Source organism: Microtus pennsylvanicus, chromosome 20 (genome assembly GCF_037038515.1).
Source record: "Microtus pennsylvanicus isolate mMicPen1 chromosome 20, mMicPen1.hap1, whole genome shotgun sequence".
Classification (NCBI taxonomy): Eukaryota; Metazoa; Chordata; class Mammalia; order Rodentia; family Cricetidae; genus Microtus; species Microtus pennsylvanicus.
The window spans coordinates 29,492,402-29,516,113 of record NC_134598.1 but is presented as its reverse complement, the minus strand read 5'-3'; the positions used below and the strand labels follow the sequence as shown (position 1 = coordinate 29,516,113).

The following is a 23,712-nucleotide window of genomic DNA, read 5'->3' as shown; positions in this document are numbered from 1 at the left end:
TATATTCTTATTACTCAGGAGTCAGGAGGATTGAGAATTCAGTGGTTAAGAGTGTTCAGTGGTTAAGTGCTCTTAGAAAAAACCTAAGTTTGGTACCCAGCAACCCTGTTGGTTGGATCACCACTGCCTGTGACTCCAGCTCCAGGGGATCTGACACCTTTTGGCTTCTGTGAACAGGCACCTGTACTCAAGTACACATATCCACACAGACATACAACTACACACATAATTAAGCAATAACAATATTTTTAAAAAGAGTTGAAGGTGATCCTTAACTGCATAGTTCAAAGCCGTTCTCAGCTATGTGGTATGATCTTTTCTCAAGATAAACAAGAGTTGGAAGGACCTTGTTTACAGAAGAAAGGTAAGAGTGAGGGCATGCTTAAAAGCCAGAAGGGAGTATAGGAGCAGCTGTAAATACTGAACAACAGCCGAGGTACTTGATCCTAGTGTCTACTTGCCTAACTGTTTCTGTATGCTACGCCATAAATACAGTAAAAACAAAGATGGAGTAGAGCAATTAGGTATACTCCCTTTTCCTATGTGTTTCAGGGAATTGAATTAATACTATTGTCCTTTTTAAAAGGAAGCCAACTACTCTTTGTAATCCCTTGATCTGTCTCTGTCCATTTCTTCTACTTCAACTTTTAGAAAAGTAAAATTGGTTAATACCAAGTGTTGTCTTACCTGTCAAGCAGGTTTTTATTCTGGAAGAGAATAAAGTAAATGCGAATGTAACTGCAGTACAGGCAGATTTGGATAGATGTCAAAGAAGAGAAATTAGAGAAAGACCTCTGGAAATTGAAAGGAAGAGTTGAGATCAAAACAAATGAAGGACATCAAGGAAAATGACATGTGAATCTGATTAAAAGTGGAAGAAAAAGAAAGAGCTGAGGATGTGTCCAAAGTCTGTGCCCAGATGAATGAGCCAGGAGTGTTCTTACGGCAGTGATTGAGTATAGCAGGCTCCTCGACTGCAGATGTTTTCCGCTGACTGGACATATCTTTACTCCTAAACTCGTGCTGGAGACAAAGCACTTAGTATTTATTATGCAAATGAATAAATGAGTTTAGTAACTGGGAAACAGTGGTCACAAGTTTGGGTAGGAAGGACTTTTTTTAAAAAAATATTTATTTATTTATTTATTTATACAATATTCTGTCTGTGTGTATGTCTGCAGGACAGAAGAGGGCATCAGACCTCATTACAGATGGTTGTGAGCCACCATGTGGTTGTGGGAATTGAACTCAGGACCTTTGGAAGAGCAGGCTTTGCTCTTAACCACTGAGCCATCTCTCCAGCCCCAGGAAGGACTTTTTGATAGTGAATTCTGGTTGAGGAATTATAAATATAAAATTTAATCTCGACTGCCATTTGGTAGTTGTCATTGCTTTAGCTACCATTATAGGTATCATACAGGTTCCTCTCAAGTATATTAGCCATGTGGCCTTATATTTAAAATGGGTACTGCAAGAGAATAGTGTTACTTTATCTTATGTGAGGACACAGTTGTCTATACCTGTGTTATACCTCGACTCTTGACCTAAATAAGCCACTAACAATCGCATATTAAAACTGTTTGCAGCTGAGCATGTAGCTTAGTGGTCAAGTGCTCCTTAACTACATGCATCACCCTGCCCTAGGTCTGAACCACTGCCCAAAATAAATAAAATGTTTGTCTGAGTTACTTTATGCCAAAGCTAAACAGTATCTTAAAAATCACCCATCCATCCCAAGCCCATCATTTAAACTGAAGCTGGGTACCAGTACTGTCCAAGAAACCCTAAAACAATATAGGCTAGAACCATTGCCCTTGATTACCTTCTACAACTTGAAAGTAAGGCCTATTGCTGAAGACGCCTCATATTTTGTCGTAGGACTTGAGGAATCAAGCTGGTACTGATAGGAGCTGGAAGGCTCCTTCCTCCCTAAAGTCTGGTTCCAACAGTACTGGAAGGTGCTATACAAACTGCCACTGGGAAAAGTTACGCACAGTCCCACCCAGCGGTAAGCCTGTGAACCACAATAGCCACTGGCCTGGCAGGATACTACAACTGTGCAATAGTGGCGCTTAAATCCGTTGTCTAATTGTACCTAAGGCCTATCCAGTAGGAGTGAACTCATGTCATACTGTAAGCTCAGCCAGGGACCCATGGAATGACCCTAGAGGGGAACCTACTACTGAGAATTTTTCTAAATTAATGTAGATTTCAACTATTCTAATTCCCCTTAGCCCCACAGAGAAGTACACCTCTCATTCTTAATCAAAAAGCTATTTTTGAAGCAGCTGGAGGATGCTGTACAGATCTGTGACTGTTCAGAATGTAAAGTGCTGTGACTGTGGTGGGGACAGCCCTTGTTGGGACATCTGCAGTACAGCCTCTATACCTAAGGCTCAGAGCATCATGGGAGAGGTGGTGAAAGACTCTTAGAGTCAGAGAAGCAGGACAATTGCTATGAACTCTCAACAGGATGGTTGCCTGCAGCACAAGACTGTACCACTCAACACTCCAGTAGATGGGGGAAATTTTCACAAGGCTCCACCCCCAAAGGGAGAGACAGGCAGTCATTGGCTGATGAGGGAGGGAGAATCTGGTTTATCCAGTGATGAGAGACCCTGCTAAGTGGTCAGCCCTACATACATGTACATATGAGTAACAGTACCTGCACTCAGTAGATTTTGTGTGTGTGTGTGTGTCTGTACACCTACAATATTTATAGAAACAGTATTTAGAAAAGGTCATGAATTTGAGAGAGGGTGAGGAAACAGAAGTGGAAGAGGAGATAGGGTGAAAATGATATGTTTACGTATGAAATTCTTAAAACGTTAAAAGTAATGTGACTTCACACAAAGTCATAGTTAGTTGAAGGGAAAGAAAAGAGTAAAGTGTAGTCCAAGAGCAAACGCGAGGGAGAATTGTTCCACTTAAAACATGGGGTTGAGTATAGGACAGAGATGCTAATTAACTATGTTCTTTTCTGTTTATTTGGTGGTTTTGGGGGGAGGGACACGGTGATATGAATTAAACCGGGAGTCTTGTGCATACTGAGTCTATCACTAAGCCCTTGGTTGGGTTTTTGACATTTACCTTCATGGATGAGTTTTCTAGAAAATGTATGTTCACATACTGGTTGTTTCCATCTTTATACCCTGTTAATATCTTTAATCCACCATGTACTAAATCAGACTTGGAATCCCTAAATTGTAGGGCTGAAAAAAGATGAGAGCTAGTCTCACCTGTAGAAGCCTCACACTTTTGAGAGCTCTGCCAGACTTTTCTCCCTCCCACAGCCTTTCTTTCGTATCCTTTTGACTTAGATTGAGCCTTGAGTGTTCATTTTGACTATTAATAGCCACAGGTTTTGCTTTTTTGCATGCTTCAATTGAATAATAAGGAGTAACCCTAATACAGAGAAAGAATAAAAGAGAATTGCTAATGAGACTGGGTTTGTACCTCAGTGTAGAACACTGGTGTATCTTGTTCAAGGCCCTGGGTTCAATCCGTGGCACCTCAAAGAAGAAGAGGGAAATTAACATGAAAAAGGAGCTAAGAGCTCCAAGTGGATGTAGTGACAAGTTATAGAAAACCAGGAGGATCTCCACAAGGGTTGGGTGGGGTCTAGTCTGTGCTCTTTCATTTAATCCTGAGCCCCAGTGGGCCTCTGAAATGCCCCAGGTGCTAGGAAACCATTTGGAGCCAACTTATTAGGGGTGTGTGGTATCTGGCTGTGGGAGCTGCTGTGAAGGAGAAGACTACCGGTATGAGTGTCTTCTTGTTCTTCGGTGACTGTGGTATACCCTGGAATAGTCGAGAATGAAGACCTAGGTTGTCATTACAGAGTTAGTTTGTCACTTTTCAAGTTCATCCATTGTATTTGTATTTACACATATTTGTGTGAATTAGTTGCTCTCAAACAGATGATTTATTAATATAGCCAAAGAATTAGCTGTCACGTAAGGAGAAATTTGGGAGTGGTCACTGACTTGGTCTTGCATGAATTTCTATTATGGGCTTGTGTTTTTAACTAATTACTTTATGGTAGTATTTACAATTTTGAATTTTAGTCAGCAGCTGATTAAGCCCTGTGTCAGACACTGTGGGAGGAGAGGGGAAAAATCAGAGAAGTCCTTGCCCTTAAAACTGAGTCATGCTGAGTACAAAGTGAGGAACGTGACATTTTAAAATTTTTTTCTGTTTCCTTCATTTTTGAACCTGAGTTTTCATGTTGTGCAATTCTTAATTTTAATTTGCTGACTTGTAAAGCATGTTCATGACTGAAAATTCAATAATTTAGAGCTCGTATGCTTCCTTTCACATTATTAGGTTGCACGGCTGGAGAAGGATAAAGAGGAACTCCACAACCAGCTGCTTAGTGTCGGTCCCACCAGAGACAGCAAACGAATGGAGCAGCTTGTGCGAGAGAAAACCCATTTGCTCCAGAAATTGAAAGGGTTAGAGACTGAAGTAGCAGAATTAAGGGCTGAGAAGGAGAATTCTGGTGCTCATGTAGAAAATGTCCAAAGAATACAGGTGAGGCAGCTGGCTGAGATGCAGGCTGCGCTCAGATCCTTGGAGGTAAGGCTTTAATTGCTTCCCAGTAGAGTACGGCCTAAGTTTTAAAAGTGCACTTGACAAGCCTTTGGTTTTTAGAGTATAAACACTTGCTCGCCGATCTGATGCTGACGCATTTGTGTAGTCCCCAGTGGGCATGTAAAGAAGAATGGTGATTCATCAGCAGTAGCTGTGCTACTGCCTTTAGGAAGGGATGGATATTCATTCCTTGGGAACCATCGTCTACGTGAAATGACTTTACTCTTAAAATGTCACAGAATAAAATATGCAAATATTCCCCAAAGTTTTCAAGACTAAAGTCATCTGAAAACAGAAAAAATAATTACTTTTGAAATTATAAATTCCTTATACTAGAATTAAAAATCTTTCAATCATAATTCTGTTCGAGGAGACATAACATACTACACATACAGCTTCTAGTCAAAGTGATAAAAGTTAGCTGACTACTAATGCATACAGATCTGAATTATTTTCCTGAGTTCGCTAGAGAAAGAAAAATGTTGGCAGAGCCATACCAGGACCTCTGGGAGGTATCACTTTAGAAAACTCTTGGTTTCCATGTTATTCAGACATGCTTATGCCTCTTAGTGCCTGGGCCCAAGATAGAGTAGAGACTTTACGTTTTACGTTTCTGTGATGTGGAATGTCCTTCTGTGTATGTGTTGCTTTTTTGACTAATGAATAAAGCTGCTTTTGCCTGTGGTGGGACAGAATATAGCCAGGCTATCTATCTATCTATCTATCTATCTATCTATCTATCTATCTATCTATCTATCTATCTATCTATCTATCTATCTATCCGTCTATGGGAAGGAATAGGCAGAGCCAGAGAAATGCCATGTAGCTGCCAAAAGATAAAGACGCCATAATACCAGAACCTTACCGGTAGGCCACAGCCTCATGACGATACACAGATTAATAGAAATGGGTTAATTTAAGATATAAGAGTTTGCTAGGAATATGCCTAAGCTATTGGCCAAACAGTGTTTAGTTTAATTTCTGTGTGATTATTCAGGTCTGGGCGGCCAGGAACGAAAGAACAGTCCTCCACTTAGATTTCTGTTGGTCAGAGTTGTTTTTTCTTTCTTTGGGATAGTTATGTAATGGTTGAGCTGGAAGATAAAGGCACATGGTTTGTGGTATAGCCAATTTCAAAATACAAAATGATTGGGGGATCATCTGGGACAAGGAATGCTTTGAGTTTTGAAGATTGAATTTTTTGTTTATTTTTGTTTATCTATTTATTTATTTATTTTAGAAGGGGAGAGTGAAGTCTCTGTTGGTACTTATAAGGATTAAACTTGTCAGTATCACTGACCCTTAGACATAAGCTAATACAGTAAGATGTTTAACTTGCCACTTCACAGTCTTTAATATGTTTACTAAGTGACAGAGGAAGCGGAGTTTGCAGTTGACTATAGTGTGAACGTTGACCAAGGTCCTCTGGAGTGATGAATTCAGGATGAGGCGAACGGTGACAGATGTGGCGTTTTCAGAGGAGTCTGTGTTTGGTTATCATTGTCAGATACAATGAAAGATAACTACATGACAGCAAATACTGCTTCTTCAGCATTTCTTGGCTGTTGTTGTGTACAAAGAAAATAATTTTATATTTGGAGAAGATAATTGTTCCCTGAGTGATATGGGAGTGTCATATATCAATCTGTTGATTTCATTGGTTAAGCAATAAAGAAACTGCTAGGCCCATTTGATAGGCCCACCCTTAGGTGGGTGGAGTAAACAGAACGGAAGGCTGGGAGAAAGAAGCTGAGTCAGAGAGTCGCCATGGTTCTCCCACTCCAGGCAGATGCAGGTTAAGATCATTCCTGGTAAGCCAGCTCGTGGGCTACAGCAGATTATTAGAAATGGGCTAGTCCATGTGCGAGAGCTAGCCTAGAAGAGGCTAGATAGAAATGGGCCAAGCGGTGTTTAAAAGAATACAGTTTCCGTGTAATTATTTCTGGTAAAGCTAGCCGTGGGGGCGGCCTGGTGCCGGGGACGCAGCCCCGCCGCTCCTATTTCAACACCTGAGTTATTAGCTGAGTATAGTTCTTATTTAATACAGTAAACATGCATAGAAAATAAGAAACAGATTTAGCCTGTAGGTACAAAAACACTGTAATTTTATTTATCTTGAGTAGAAATGTTTATAAAAGCTTTTAAGTTTTCCTCTCTGGTAAAAGAACACTTTGAGTGTCATTTTGAGCAAATTTCTGTCAATTTAGAGACTTATATAAGAATCTTAATTGTGTGGTAAGGTCAATGGCTTTTTTGCTTGTACTTCCAAAGCTTCCGGTACAGGTGAGAATTTTTGTCTCTATCTCTTTGTTTAGAAAAAAAATCTCCATTGATTGTGGATTTTCAACTATTTTATATTTTTATATTTTCTGGGCCTTGGTACTCGCTGTCACCATTTAGGTCCTGCTGATCTAACTTGGTCATCAAGATGGGCAGCAAGCACCATTTACACACTTCTCCGGGACTTGTCAACCTCCCTTTTAATCTTCCAAAATTCTTTTCCATAAGTTGTGGATTAGAAATTCTAAAAATAAAGTTAGAATTATGTCAGCATTCTCGTACTGATGTATTAAATGAGTGCTGTAAGTACTCTCTCTCCTGAAGAGGAAGATAAGAATTCTACAGGTCAAGGAAGATTTGAATTCTACAGGTCAACTGAGAATACTGTTACTTTGGGGACATGTTAGTTGTTATTTACACCTTGAATAATTTTTGTGTTTGATCACATATACATTGTATATAATGCTTGCTTTATTGTAATATAATGTGAAAGATTATAAACTTTAAAATCTTTTGTCTTGAAGGCTGAAAAGCAGTCAGCCAAACTACAGGCTGAGCGCTTAGAAAAAGAGCTACAGTCAAGCAATGAACAAAACACTTGTTTTATCAGCAGACTGCATAAGGCCGACCGGGAAATAAGTGCGCTGACCAGTGAAGTGAGTTGCCGTCCTTTGCTTCATCTAGAGAGCTTGAGGTTACACAATGATAGAAATTTGGTGCTTGAATTCCCTATATTGAAATCTTTTTTTGTCCTGTCATTCTGTCTTTTAAATGTGATAGATTTCTAAGTGGGTTTTGTATTCTCTACCCCTGCAGAATCTCTTTACTCCTTCCTCAGCAGTCAGCACCCTTTTCCTTCCAATTCACTTCACTCCTCCATCACTGACTTTGCGAAGTTCACTCTTCCTCAGGGTCTTTGTGCTTGTGTGCCTGCCACGGACGTTCCTCACTTAGTTACGTATCTTGCTTCCGTCCTTTCTTCAATTGTAACCTAATACAAGAGGCCTGCCTTCCTTGTCTTAAAAATAGTGACATGGTATTTGCCATCTTCCGCCTTATTCTTTGTATTCCTAACCCGCTCTGCTCTTCTTCATAGTTTTTTTTTTAAAGATTTATTTATTTTATGTGCTTTAGTGTTTTGCCTGCATGTATGTCTGTGTGAGGGTGTTGGATCCCCTCTGGAGTTACCAAGACAGTTGTGAGCTGCCATATGGGTGCTGTGAATTGAAACCAGGTTCTTAGGAAGAACAGCCAGTGCTCTTAACTGTTGAGCCATCTCTCCATCATAGCTCTTAAAACTATCTGATATATTCATTTTTTATTTTTTTAAAATTTTATTTTTATTGCCTGTGTGTATGTATTGTTTTACATGTGTGTCTGGTGCTTAAGAAAGACAGAGAGGACATGCGATCACCTGAACCTAGGATTACTAGATGGCTGTTAGCCACTTTGTGGGTTCTGGAGCAGAACCTGGTCCCTTGCGAGAACATCAGTTTTCTTAACCACTGAGATATTAGTCCAGCCTCTATTTGTTTTTAAATCTCTCCTTTGCGCTTCCTCCTTTAACCAGGTGTCAGCTCCATGATAGCAAGGATATTTCCTTTCTTGGTTCATCCTTCTAACCCTGGGAAATCACAATCACATGGCAGATACGTGTTAGCATTTCTTTAGGAAGTAATTTTAGCATAATTTGCCTCAAAAAGGGATCCACCTCTGCCTTCAGAGTGCTGGAATTAAAGGTGTGTACCATCACAACCAGCTACAAATAAGATTTTTAAAGGTTAAATATACACACATACTTATATTTTTCTTCTCTTCTCTTCTCCCAATGATATTAGAAGTAGAAATTGTGCTTTTTTTGTGTGTGCTGAACATGCATTCTCCCAATGAACTACATTCCCAACCATAGCTATTAATATATTTTTTTTAATTTTAGTATTATCTATTAGTTCATAGGTTTAAATTTAGGTTATATGTAGAAATTGTGCTATTTTGGACTAGGTAATGAAATACATTGAGAAGTCAATGAGCTTTGAATCAGATGAACATATTTTGAATCCTAACTCATTGATTTGATTTTTTATTTTTAGCGTATCCTTAAATAAGAAAATAAAAAATTCAGATTTTTTTTTCCTCAGAGACTGACTAGTCAGTAACTGTGTAACCTTAGGCAAGCTATTTCATATCTTTAATATCTTGCTGATTTCATTGGGATCCAATTTCCTAAGTGCAACAAGGCCCTTTTCTGTTGGTCACTAAGAATTCTTCCAACTTCCTGGAGTATAAACCCCACTAGAAGTGAAGTAATTATGATGCTTCTTCCTGATTTAGGACAGCAGATACTCTGCAGTGATAAGAGTGTAGCAAAATTGCAGTCCCCCTCCGATCAAAACAGATGTAAAACACAAGGCAGTAAACTCAGGATATAGGGAGTTCTCAAGTCTTTGTTCAAATCCTATATGCATTGTTTTCAGTTTTGCTAAGTAATATTTAAGCGTCCAGTATTTATTTACAGTTAATTATTTCAGAGTAGCTTGACTGGGTTCCTGAAATAACAGGAGCTGCAAGTGCAGCAATAGGACATTGGCTATGCTAGACTTTTGTCATGGCTTCTAACTCTGGGGGGGTGGGGGTAGGGGTGGGGTGGAGCTTTTGCTCTGCAGTTTGCCCTAGTTCTCTGGCTCACCTGTGTACTGACCCTTCTCTTCTGTATTCTGTACACAGCACACAGCCTTAACCATTGTTCTTTCTCAAGTTAGAGAATAAATGGTGTCTCCTACCTACTGAAGGAAAACAGCAGTTTGGTAGTATTTCTCTACGCTTGTTTATTAGCACTTTGCTGAGAATTTCCCGTGTTTTTTTTTAAAGGCACACTTGAAGTAGTTTGCATTTAAATGGAGTATTCAATATATCCTTCAACTTCAGACAAAGCAAGTTTCATCTGAAATTTTATATGTAAAAGGATTGCAGAAAGGATAATTTTAAAAATATTTCTAACATAAGTGTCACAGTTTTCTTTGCAACTTGAAATTTTCATCAACATTTTGCAATCCTAGCAAATGGCTGTTTGCAATGCAAAGGAACACCTGGGGTGTGTTTAACTAAGTTATTTAAATTTGTAATTTTAGGCTTTAGAACAAAGCTTTGCCAGTATCAGTGCCTCAGATTAAAGGCATTATCATATATGACCTACAAAGGGTGTCCTTACTGGTATTTCACATCCAGTGAAGAAGCTGCTTCATGAGATTTTCAATCTTTAGAAATCTAAGTTAGTTACAGAAAACCGTCCCTCAGAATTGTGACTGTCCAACTAAGTTAGGGAAGTCATAGCACCTCAAAATTTAGAAAAAAGTCAGAATTTTAAGTATCAGTTTTTTAGAATTTATAAGCAGAGCTTCTGGTATAACACATTTTAATAAAACTATCCTGTTTTCTCCTGTATATTGTTTTCTCTGGTCTTTGTTTTAAAATTTTTAAGGTTTACTTGTTTTATATGTATGAATGGTTTGTCTGCATGTATGCATGTGTGCCATATTTGTACCTTGTTCCTATGGTGGTCAGAAAGAGGGGGTTGGATCCTTTGGATAGGAGTTACAGATATTGAGAACCACCACGTGGGGGCTGGTAACTGAGCGTGGCTTCTCTGAAAGAGCAACAGATGCTAGTCTTCCTTAGTTTATTTTGTAGATTTGTCTCCGTTAACAGATTTTTGAGTACCATAAAATACCTAATACTACCATTTAAAATTCTGCTTTATTACAAGTAGTTGAATATTTGCTTCTGTGTTGTCAAAAGTATAGAGCAAACCAATTGAAAAGTTCATACCCTGGCTAACAGTCTATCAAGACAGAGTGACTTATCTTGGTAAAGATGGACGAGGCCATGGAGCTCGTGAAGTTGAAGTTTCTCTGTTTCTTAGGAGTTAGGAAGCCTGAGCACAAAGGACATAATGGTCTTGGCACTAAGAGCAGAAATTACGGGTATCTGAACTAGCCGTCGTGTGCATATTGAAGTGTGGAGGACAATCTCTTCCTCAGTTGGTTTGGCTGATCTGACTGCCTTGTAAGCTCCAGGAATCTGTCTGTCCGTCTCTGCTGCCGTAGCTCTGAGATTACTGGCTTGCCACACAGTTTTTATTTTTAAGATAGGTTCTGGGGATCCACACTCAAGTTTTCATGCTTGTAAGGCAAACTGTTTATGCATGAAGCTAGCTCTTAATTGCACATTTTAATATTTTTAATATTCCTTTTAGTGTTTTTATATTTTAGATATAAAATATATTTTAGAAGTTTAGCAATTACTGGTTATTTAAGTAAATCCATTATTTTAAGATCATAGAAATATGGCACCAAAGAAAAACTTAAGCTCTATATATCATAAACAAGTAAGGTCTGTGAGCATATATAGTTGGAGAGCACAAGTAAATCTGTATCTGGCCCTGTGGAGATTGTTTTCCTTTTTGTGTGTTTGTGTGTGACTTTGTGTGTGTTACATATTTTTCTTTGTATATGTGTACATGTGTATAGAACCCAGAGGTTGTTCTTAAGGTTTCTTCCTCAATTGTTGTCTATTATATTTTATTTTAGATTTTTGAAAGATTTAAAAATCTTTTAAAATTTATTTATTTTTTTGTATATGGATACTTTGCCTACATGTATATCTGTGCACAGCATGTGTGCTTGATGGCTACAGAGGCCAAAATAGGAGGGCACCAGATCTCTTGGAACTGGAGTTAGACAGTTGAGAATGGCCATGTGAGTTCTGGGAACTGAGCCTGATTCTTCTAGAAGTACAGCCTGTGCTCTTAGCCATTGAGCTGCCTCTCCATCGTCATATGTGTATTTTATTTATGTGAGACAGTCTTTCACTGAGCCTGAAGCTCACTGATCGAGCTATTACTGGCTGGCTAGCCAGCTCCAGGGACTCCGGTTTCTGTCTCCCTGCCATGCCCAGCTTTTTCCTAGGTACTTGGGGATAAACCTAGTTCTTCAGGCTTAGGCTGCAAACACCTTGCCAACTGATCCAACTTCTTAGGCTCAAGAATATTTTCTTAACTTTAGTAACTCCCCCAGGGAGGTTAATAATGAAAGGTTTTTACTTCTTAGTTTTTCTTGATGTTATCATGGATTTAATCAATATTCTATGAAATTGGCTTGAATTTATCACCTCATTAAAAGCAGCTATAGTGTAGTTTAGTGAACTGTGCCATTCTCAACTTTTTGCAATTAATGTGCAATGGCAACTTATAATTGTATGTCACTATAATTATATTTTAATATTTTCTCAGCATTTTAATACATTTACAAGTTGTCTTTAGAATCATGGCGTAGTAAGAAAATTTAAGTATTAAAACACCAACAGAAACTTACTATTTTATATTTATATGTCATTTATTGGTGCACAGGAAACTAAAAGGATCTTTTTATTGCGATTGTTTTTTGTTTTCCTGAGGTGTATGTTTACATGAAACCATTTCTTGCAATGTGTTTTCGATGCCTTTTGTAGACAAACCTCTTCTAATAAGAAACTTCTACCGTGGTTCTTGTTTTTTGGCTCTTGGACCATTACTTAATTTGTTTCTTGACTCTCATCTTCATTTGTTGTTGAGTTTATTGGGCTCTACATAACTTAATCCTTTCCTACCATTGCACGTTTTGTGTCTTGACTTGTATATGTTTGTAGTTTTCTACTCTATAATTTTAAACTTTGGTATAAGTCAGATTACAGGTTTATCTAACCTTTATATCTGTAATTTAATGCTTAATGCTTTTGTATATAATTTTAGCAGTTTGTGTAAAATGTTAATATTGTGGATGATTGGAAAGACAAAACTTTACTTGCTGCTATATTCCTGGCTCCTAGAATTGTCCCTGGCACATAATAAGTATTCAGTTAATATTTGTTGGATGAAGGAATACTAACTACCAACAAATTAGACTTTTTGGGTAGGAATATTTAGACTAAAAATGATATGTGAAAGATTAATTATGGAAAATATTGAAAATTGTTGACATTCACCTGGGACTTTAGAATAAACAGATTTTTGTAGTAAGGATTTATGTGATTTGTACCTGTTTCCTTGCTCCTGCCTCACATACAAACACATTTATTTTTCAAGTTTAGTTGGTCCTTTTTTGATTCTTCTGCTGTGGGTTGATTTCTTTGCTTTTATTTCTTAACCTACTCATTTTAAATCAGAGTTTTCTTTCTAAAACGAAGTTAATTATTCTACCCCGAATAGCTAAGCAAGTATGTTGAGTAGTGTGCTGAATAATTTTATGTTAACTTGACATAAGCTCAAGTCATCTGAGAGGAGGGAACGTCAATGAAGAAAATGCCTCCATAAGATCCAGTTGTAGGGCATTTTCTGAATGACTGCTGGGGGAGGGCCCAGCTCACTGTGGATGGTGCTATCCTTGGATTGGTGGTCTTTAAGAAAACAGGCTGAGCGAGCTAGGGGAAGCAAGACAGTAAACAGCATTCCTCCATGGCCTCTGCATCAACTTTTGTCTCTAGGTCCTTGCCTTGTTTGCGTTTCTGTGCTAACTCCCTTGATGATGGACTATGTTGTAGAAGTGTAAGCCAGGTAAACCCTTTCCTCCTTAGTCATGGTGTTTCATCATAGAAATGGTAACTCCAACTAAGAAATAACTTATTTCCTGACATCTCTTCAGATTTTATACTTCCCTATGTTTTATTGTAAGGGATAGCTGATTGTTTAAAGAGCAGATTATGTGATGTTATTCCTAATTAACATTTATTTACTGTTCCTACTACCTAGCATGCCTGTGCCTTTTTTTTGCCACTTTTTTGTTGTATTTTGAAATTAGATCCAGGCAAGTAGCTTTGGATGGTCTGAACTTAGAGATCTGTTTACCTCTGCATCCTGAGTACTGATTAAGATTAAAAATGTGTACTACCATGCCCAGCTGTTTGTTCCTTTTTAAAAGGAAAGTTTCAACATTTCTCCACTGATTTTAACTACTTATCTGCAGTTAAATTTTTAAGGAAAAATTTAGTGCTGGTGACTCCATACAAATATTTGTAAATAAATGCCTTAGTTCCTTTAGGAAAGGGTAATTTTTGTTTGATATTTCTCAGACTCTGCTGTTCTGGGCTTTGGGATGTTTTCGTGGAAGGTTCTTAACACCCTGTACTACTATATTATTTCATTATTCCTGCTTACACTCTTAGATATGTACTGAACGATAAGAAAATGATCCAATAATAATTTTAATTTCTAATAACCAACAGGTGAAAGAGCTCAAACATTCAAACAAACTAGAAATAACTGACATCAAATTGGAGGCAGCAAGAGCTAAGAGTGAGCTAGAAAGAGAAAGGAATAAGATTCAAAGTGAACTGGATGGTAATATATACTTTCCCATGCTTTTCTCTATTCTTTTCACGTCTAAATTCAAATTATTTAAACAAAGCAATCTGAGTTCTTTTCCAGATTCTCAGTCTTACTAGAATTTTAAAATTAGAGTACATAGGGACTGTTTTTATTATGTTGAATGGTTTGTTAATTTTGTGATCTTTTTAAATGAACTACCCTGTGCTTAAATAATAGTTTTATTACTGTTAGAATTAAAAGAAAGATTGAAGGTGTGAGCTTGTCCTTCGTGTGCTTATAATTTAAAGTGCTTACAGATTGTCTGGTTATTAGGATAGCAAATATAAGGAGGTCGGTTCCAATCACAATTGATTATTTATTTTTGCTATAAGTCCCAGGTCAGTTCAATATGTGTTCATTTTACGCTCCATTTTATTCTTAAAATGTATCATCAAGATTTCTCAGAGGTTAAGTTTTTTTCTTAAATACCTTAACAATCTGTCCTCGGGCTATCACTGTGCTTGAATTGACCTCTGTTGTTTCAAGTAGAGTTTATTTTTATTAATGATTATTTTGACTATTTTTATATATTACCAGAGTTGAGAGTAAATTTTTTTAGTATTAGAGTTTGGGATCTATTGCTGAATTATATTTTAAAGTTTAAAAATGAATTTGCTGTAGTTATTCATCTCTAAAATATTTATCCCAAGATTGGAGAATTCTTTCAATAAACTTGAAAATTTTCTTACTGTTTATATTTTTGTTAGAAATGTAGTATATTTGCTAGAATCCTAGGTTTCTTTGGAAGGGTTTATTTGTTGTTTTGTTTTTAATTTACTGTTACCAGCTTGTATATGGTGTTATCCTGGGACTCTAGAACCCTTGTCAGAAAGCCACGTAATAGCCTCTTTGGGTATTCCTCTAATAGGATCTCTCCCTCCTAAGATTCCAAAGAATAAGTGTCTCTGAAGAATAAATGTATATCTTGATAGATTGTGAATATATGTGTTTAAAAAGTGACAACAGAAATTACCTCCAGGTTGTTTCACTGTTGTTTTGGAAAGTTCTGATGAGCTGGTGCTCTGTGAGAACCTTTATCTGCCCAAGACGCTGCTCAGATTCTTTCTTTTAGTGGGTTTCAAATGCTTGTTAATTGTAAACTTTGATGCTAATATTGAATGTAGTTTTTTTCCTTCTAAAAATATACTAGGATTGCAGTCAGACAATGAAATTCTCAAGTCAACTGTTGAACACCACAAAGTGCTCTTGGTGGAAAAAGATCGTGAATTAGTCCGTAAAGTACAAGCTGCCAAGGAAGAAGGTTACCAAAAGCTCGTGGCATTGCAGGATGAAAAGTAAGCCCTTAGTACCTTAGTTTGTTTAGATTTCTTGGTGAAAACATTGCATTCTCAGATCATCTTTATTGTAGTTCTTCTAACATAATTATCATCTGTTGTTTTAGGCTAGAGCTGGAGAACAGATTATCAGACTTAGAGAAAGTGAAAGTGGAGCATGATGTCTGGAGGCAGTCGGAAAAGGAACAGTGCGAAGAGAGACTGCGGGCCTCGCAGATGGCGGAGGAGGCGGCCCGGAGGGAGCTCCAGAGTATTAGGTTAGTTGAGGGTGGGGCGCCAGAGCGCTGTAAAACTAGCACAGAAAACTCATCTGTAACTTTTACCCCGCGTCTCCATGTAGTGACAGATTTCTTAACCATATTATAGGAATCAAGTCTAAGTTAGCATTTCAATAAATCAAACCTATTCCCTTCATTCACATTTTACCATTTCACTTGTTTCTTACCTTTAGCCCACTATCAAATATTTTTCCACTCTTTTATATATACTCTTAGGCTCCCTTCCCCGTATCTTGAGGCTCTGTAAATGCTCTCCAAGCATCCTGCTGAGTGTAGCATCCGGTCACCATTCTTCCTTTCCCGTTGGCACTCCTGTTCTCATCATTTCTTCTGTATTTATCATTTGGAATTCTGGAAGGAAGAGCCTTCCCTTTGGTAAATGTCATTGTAGTCACTGTAGACTAGTAGACTCCTGTGTCACCTGTGAGCACACTATACATCTATGTGCAGACAGATATCTCAGGTTTGATTGTCAGAACCTCGGGCCACTTCCTGAGGATTTTCCCACTTTCTAGCATTATAGGTAATCATAATGTAAACAGCTGTGTTTCTCGGAGGTCTTAGGCTCCCCGGTGAAAGAGGTTGAGATGCACAGGTTGAGAATTGCTGTGCTAGACTTTGCTTTGGCTCTCCTTGCCTCAGGTCTGTAGTTAGCCATTTCTGTAAGGTGCTTTGGTGTCTCTTTATTGGAGAGTGGTATAGGAATGGTATAGAAAGCAAAATCTCCGTCTGGGATTGTCTGTTAGTTCCAGGAATGCCTTACATTTAGTTCATTTCAGTAAAGTTGCCTATTCTTTCCATGTTGAAAATAGAATATTGAAATCTCTGCTATTTTGTAAGCATCCCCCCCTTTAATTTTGTAAAATTTTTGCACATGTAGAGAACCACCATTTGACACTGGGTATCTTCTGTCACTGTCCACCATGTACTTTAAGAATGAGGGTCTCAGTGGACTTGGAGCTTGGTGTTTAGTCTAGACAGTCTGACCATGGAGCTCTAGGGTCCTTCTGTCTTTGCCTTCTAGCACTAGAATTGCAGGAGTGTGCTGTCGTGTACTCTGCTTGTGGGATCTAAACTCAGGTCCTCATGGTTTGTACAAGTACTTAACCTATGTACCCTTCTTTATAGCCTAACTTTCTGATTTTGATGATCTAGTACATATCCAACTGTTTGTAATTTTTATGTAGTCTTAGTGTATTGAACTTTCCATTTTATAGTGTCCTTCTTTCTATTGTAACTTTATAAAGTTTTGTCTGTTTTGTTCAGTGTTGGTGTTCAGTGTTGATGTATTTGCCATGGCTCCTGTTACTGTCCACATGGGCTGGTTTTTCATGCTTTCCTTTTCATTTTATTTGTACTTCAGATTTATAGTGGATGCTTTGTAGGAAGCATTTAGTTGATTCTTATTGTTTATCCAATCTATCATTGGCTGTCTTTTGATTGGGACATTTAATGTGTTTACATTTACAAAATAATTACTAATTAAAGAAGCACTCGGGAGGCAGAGGCAGGCGGATCTCTGTGAGTTCGGGGCCAGCCTGGTCTACAAGAGCTAGTTCCAGGACAGGCTCCAAAAGCTATGGAGAAACCCTGTCTCGAAAAATCAAAAAAAAAAAAAAAAAAGAGTGACTGGTTATTTTGCGATTTTTCTGTCTTTAAATTTCATCCCCTCCCCCACCCCATTACCTACAATACTGTCCAATTTGTATTTAATTTTTTGCCTTCTTGCTTTTTTTAGTTTACTCTGCTCTTTTGGTAGAAAGAATGTTTAAATTCTTTATTTTCTTCTAATTGTGTATTTTATACCTGTGATTACCAAGAGATTGACATTTATATTTCAATGCTTTTAATACTTTTGTTTGACTTTATATCAGCTTAATTGCAAAAACATACACAAGTTCTGCTCCTTTTCATTTCCATCCACACCGTTTTCTGTTGTTCATGTCACAGAATTACATATCTGTGCACCATATGTTCCCAAACATGGTTTTTTTTTCAGTGAATCAATTTCTTAAATCAACTAGAATAAAGTGTGGCATTATTAAGCTAAAGTTACAATAATAATTTTTTAACTAATTTTAAAATATATTTAAAATATTTAAAAATATCTCTTATGCCATTAGTAAACAAGTTACAAATTAAAATAATAGTTTTGTAATTTCACATGTGCCTACTATTATTGTCTTTATTACTATTACCATCTTTACTATTACTTCCTTTTTGTGTGGATTTGAGTTATTACTTAATATATTTTCCTCTCATCTAGCTAGCCTCCCTTGAACATTTGTTTTTCATAGATCTTAATAACTACCAATTTCCTCATTTTTATTTGGAATTTTCTTTTATTTAAAAAATTTTTTAAAGTGTACTTTATTATAAAATGTTTTTAAAAAATTAAAAAAATTGTTTTTGCTGAATACAGGATTTTTAGTTGAACTTTTTTATTTTAAGTATATAAAATATATCTACCACTTTTAATTTTTTTAAGTTTTCTCTTAAGGCTTGTTTTTATATTATGTTTTTGTCTGCATATATGTCTGTGCATGGTGCATGTGAAGGCCAGAAGGCCTTGGATCCCCTAGAAATGGAGTTACAGATGGTTGTGAGCTGCTATGTGGGTGCTGGAATTGAACCCGGGTCCTCTAGAAGAACAGCTGATGTTCTTAACTGCTGAGTGATCTCTCAAGCCCAGCATTTGGCTTTTTTTTTTTTAAAAAGGTAAAATGTATATCCCATGAGCTCATGATCCCCTTGCCTCAGCCTCCTCTGAGTTCTAGGATTATCAGGGTACCTCTCAACCCTAGTTCTTCATTTGCTTTTAAATGTCCTGCTTTTTAATATCTGCCCCCCAGAAGTTGAACAAAAGTCAAATAAAGACATTAAAGAGGGGCAGGAGAGATGGCTCAGTGGTTAAGAGCACTGGCTGCTCTTCCAAAGGTCCTGAGTTCAATTCCCAGCAACCACATGGTGGCTCACAACCACCTGTAAGGAGATCTGGTCCCTCTTCTGGCCTGCAGGCCACACATGCAAACCGAATACTGACAATACTGTATACATAATAAGTAAATAAATCTTTAAAAAAAAAAAAGGTTAAAAAAAAAGACATTAAAGAATAGGCACTGACTCTGAGAGTTCCCTAGAAATGATTTCAGCCAAAAAAGGAACAGTAACTACCTATTGCTTTGCACCTTTTGGATCAGAAGTAACGGTCAGTAATCAAGGTACAGGTTTCCATATTTGAGGGACAGATAGCATTTACCCACTCTGGTTTCTAGTCTGCCTGGTGGTATACAGAGCTGCCTGAGACTTTGGCTTCTTCTGTTGGAAGAGGTACAGTATAATTAGATTAACTGTTATTTACTATTAGAACCTTCCTCTGAAAGTTACAATCTTTAGAAGGCTCCAGATTTTCAAATAATTAAGACCGCTTATGTTAATGCAATTGCTGTCCAAGGAAGTAGACATATTCTTGATATTTCCCACTCTATAGCTTCCTTGAATTAACTGCATTAATTTAGCTCAGGCAGTGGTTCTCAACCTGTGGGTCGCAACCCCCTTGATAAATCTCTTGCTCCAATTCATAACATTAGTGAAATTATAGTCATGACGTAACAATGAAATAATGTTATCACTGGCAGTCACCTCAGCTCATGAGAAGGTCGAGAGCCCCTGCCTTAGAGAGATCAGACTTTCTGAAGTGTGTGGCACATTTACCCTTACTGACTCCGCTATCTTGATGGCCTTGAGTTTTTTTCCTCCTATTTGAAAGAGTTAATTTTTTTCTAAGTATTCAGTCCTTCTTATGAGTATATTTTTCTTTTGTTTTGGTCTTCTATCTGTTAATGTTTGTGAAGACAATAAATTTCATAAGTTACTTTATATTCTGTCTGCATACTAAATTGAGTTAATTTTACTTGAAGTTACTTCACTTAGCAGTACACATAATTTAATTTTTTTACCAGTTAGACTACTGGTTGATTTGTCTAATTGCACTGGCAGTTATCCAGTGCAACACTGAGTAAGGAGTAGGTGGTAGGGGTCCTTGTTACTTCATTCCCAGTCCTAGCTGAAGTCTCGGTACTGTTCCTTCATTGATTAAGAAATTAGCTTAGGAGCTAGAGAGACAGCTTGGCACTTCAGAGCACATATCGCTCTTGCAGCGGACCTGGGTTCAGTTACAGACAGCTCATAACCATCTGTAACTTGGGTACCAGGCGTGCACATGATGCATGTACATATGTGCAGGCAAAAATTCATACACATAAAGTTAAATAAATATGAAAATACCCACTTAAGATTTATTTTGATTGGAGTAGCATCAGCTTTATGGATTAATTCAAGACTGTTAACGCTTCCGGCCCAGGAGTGTCTCCCATCACTCCTCATTGAAAGCTCTTTCCCTGCTGCTGTCACTGTACTTTATGCTTCTGTCAGATTCATCTCTACAGTGTTTATGCCTAAGGTTTTCTACCATGGAAAATGTTGGATTAGTCACTGGTGCAGTAGGAATAGTTGACATAGTTGACCTTGAATCCTATGCCTTAAGAGTTTTTTTTATTTGTTTAATTTGTTGTTGTTGTTTGTTTTGTTTTTTGATGCTGGGTTTCACTGTGTAACAGCCCTGGCTGTCCTAGAACTCGCTCTGTAGATCAGGCTGGCCTTGAACTCACAGATATCCGCCCCCCTCTGCCTCTTGTACTGGGATTAAAGGCATATGCCACCACTGCTTGTCTTGAGATTTGAGTAGGAAAGAATATCCTTCCTCTTCTTGCTACTCTTTTATTATTTTATTTTTGATTTTGAGTTTCATTGCATTGAGATTAGAAATATTTCTACGTTATGCAACACAGTAATATTTCATTTGTGATCTGATATGTCAAGGGCAGTCCTAAGGTAAGATAAGGATATGAACTTTAAAAAGACATTTGATTTTAAAGAAAAAATTAGTTTATTTTTATGTATATGAGTGTTTGCTTGCTTGTATGTATGCTGTGTATGTGCCTGGTACCCTCAGAACTCAAATGAGGGTGTTGTATGCCATGGAACTGGTGTTACAGGTGATTTTGAGCCGCCATATGGGTGCTGGGAATCAAATATTGGTCCTCTGCAAGAGCCACAAATGCTCTTAACCACTTAGCCATCGCCTTAGCCTCAGCCTCAGCATTTGCTTTTTTTTTTTTTTGGTTTTTCGAGACAGGGTTTCTCTGTGGTTTTGGTGCCTGTCCTGGAACTAGCTCTTGTAGACCAGGCTGGTCTCGAGCTCACATAGATCTGCCTGCCTCTGCCTCCCGAGTGCTGGGATTAAAAGCAAGCGACACCACCGCCCCGCAGCATTTGCTTTTATAGGCAGACTCTGGCATTTGCATTAGCCTCCTAGTGATTGTCTCACAATTTGCATAAACTGGTTACCTTGTTTGCCTCATGTCTATAGCATATGGTCAGTTTTTTTGGATCTAGTAACCATATATAAAGTTAAGTGAGTACAGTTGCTTTTCAACTGATATGAGTTACAATGTAATCAGTCCCACCTAAGTTGAAAATGTGTTTACCGCTACTACCTGGCTCCATCACACCACCACAGTCTTCTATAAAATGTCAGCTATTTGTTTTAATCCTCATGTGGCTATCCAGTGCTGCCACTGGCTGTCTTTGTAAGGGCATGTTCTATTGTATATCGCTAGCCTGGTGAAAGATGAACCTTCCCATTGTAAAGTTGAACCATTGCCATCAGGTAACATTTGATATATTTATGTATTTGTGTGCTGTGTATACACACACACATACACACATATTGCCATTGAGATTTGTCTCACAAAATACAGATCTTCTATGTACTTCTTATTTTGTGTTCATTTGATGTCTCTGTGTGAAATAACTAATAGTAAAGTCTCATTACTAGTGTGTTTTGTCTGTGCTTGAGGTTTGCTTCATAAAGGTGGTGGCTGAGCTGTTTGGAGCATACTGTAAGTTACGTTCTGATGATCAGCTGTGGGTTTTTGCATTACAAAATTCTCCTTGGTCATTCACTTCTTTTTTTACTTGAATTCTACATTATCTGATGTCATTATTTCACGTGTTTCATACTGCTTCCATTTGTCTGGCACATTTTTGTCTCCTTGCTAAATTTTCTGTATTGCTCTCTTTTTTAAAATGTGTTTTCTATACAAGGTGCAGTCGTATAGTATAGCATTGCTTGTGAACAAGATATAAGTTGTGCTTTTCTCATTTGAATGGATGAGTTACGTGCTGCATCTACGGTCTTTCAGACAGGATCATGAAAGATGAGTTGCTAGGAGTAGGTATTGCAGCACTATCCTTTTTACTTACAGTTGTTGTTTTCTAGTTAACACTGTGGGTAAGGCTTTCTTATTAATTACTTTTGCAGAAAACGTTCATAATACAGTGCTAGCAATCTGTCCTTCAGGACCTGCACATCCCTGTGTTTGCTTTCTAAATTAAAAAAAAATCTTATTGACTTAGCTAATTATAAAGATTAAAGATAAATGACTTAAAACTGTATAAAGCTGTAGATTATGCTTTGAGGCAAGCTTCTTAGTTCATTTACCTTAGGAAAGAACTGCTCTACAGACGTGTGGGTGTTAGGTTTTAGGATTGCTTACACTGTTGGTGGCTAATTCTAAAGTTGTAGGTCTGCACTGGACTATGAGAGCCAGTCTTACCCATCTTTTGCATTTAGGTAAATATTTTACTTAACTATTCTGGACAGTCTTTGTGAGGCTCTCTAGTCTCTACCCTCCCTCGGGAAGCACCCCATCTGTTATTTTATCGTACTGTGGTCTCAGGCCATTTAGAATGTTTTCTGTTTGAACTTGAATGTACTTCTCTTGCTTAGAGTGTCTGTAGCTTTAGTGATACAATGTTCAGCCTCTGCCATTACTTAAAGACAATAATAGACTTGCCCCATAGTGTTTGTTTTATTTTATTTGGGAACATGTAATAAAATACAAAACAGTTTTCATCTTTAACTTGTCTATAATATAAATCATTTTAGATTTTCTTAGTCACTTTTGAGAATTTTTTTATTCTTCTCGAGTCTCTCCAGATCATTTATGATATGTGATTGGCCCTGTATTTAAAATGAGGACCCCTAACCATGTACAGTTTCTCAGAAGGAGGATTCCTTAAGATTGTATAATTTTCCCTCTGGAATGTTACAGAATTGTGATGTCATTTCTTATTTACTGCTTTAAAATGTAATCAACCAACTGTGTTTATTTTTAACTAAAATAACTATAATTGTAGCTTCTGTTTAGTAGAATCTGTAGTAGGTCAGAGACAATCTAGGGTTTTTTTTTTTTAAGAAAAAAAAAAAAAGCCCTGACAGGAAAAAGTATAAATAATAATGAAAAAAGTCCATTACTTAAAAATAATACTATATGATAAGTAGCTGATGATCTAGATATTAATGTATGCTTTAGAGGTACTTTAAGTTATTATATACTAGTGATTTGTTTTTATTAAAGTGGTTTCCACCACTAATCTGTTATAATGTAAAGAATAATAGTTTAGAAAGTATTTCATTGTGGCTGGGGTGATGGCTCAGTGTGTAAAATTCTTTCTGCACAAGCATGAAGACTTGGATTAGGATCCCTGACGACATCCACATAAAAAGCCAAGCACGGTCATGCTCCCTTGTAATGCCAGCACTGGAGAGCAATGACAAGTGTTTCCAGGACTGGCTGGCCAGTCCATCTAGCCAGAAGAGCGAGTTTATGGTTTAATCAGATGCACTGCCTCAAAGAACAAGGTGAAGCCTTTGCATAAGGCTTCCAGTGTTGGAGTCTGACCTCCACAGGTGTCTGTATAGACAGTGCATGTTTGTGTGCTTGAATGTGCATGCACACACGCA

At 37.6% G+C, this 23,712-nt stretch overlaps 1 protein-coding gene across 3 annotated transcripts in view; it reads left to right on the top strand.

Annotated features, from left to right (window-relative positions):
• Cep83 (centrosomal protein 83) overlaps positions 1 to 23,712 on the top strand; it is a 101,773-nt gene that overhangs the window by 48,869 nt on the left and 29,192 nt on the right. For all 3 annotated transcript variants that reach the window (XM_075954508.1, XM_075954507.1, XM_075954509.1), the window contains 5 exons: positions 4,327 to 4,578; positions 7,398 to 7,529; positions 14,128 to 14,242; positions 15,420 to 15,564; positions 15,672 to 15,821. In XM_075954508.1, the coding sequence (XP_075810623.1) occupies positions 4,327 to 4,578; positions 7,398 to 7,529; positions 14,128 to 14,242; positions 15,420 to 15,564; positions 15,672 to 15,821 (794 nt within the window). The remainder of the gene's footprint in view (positions 1 to 4,326; positions 4,579 to 7,397; positions 7,530 to 14,127; positions 14,243 to 15,419; positions 15,565 to 15,671; positions 15,822 to 23,712) is intronic.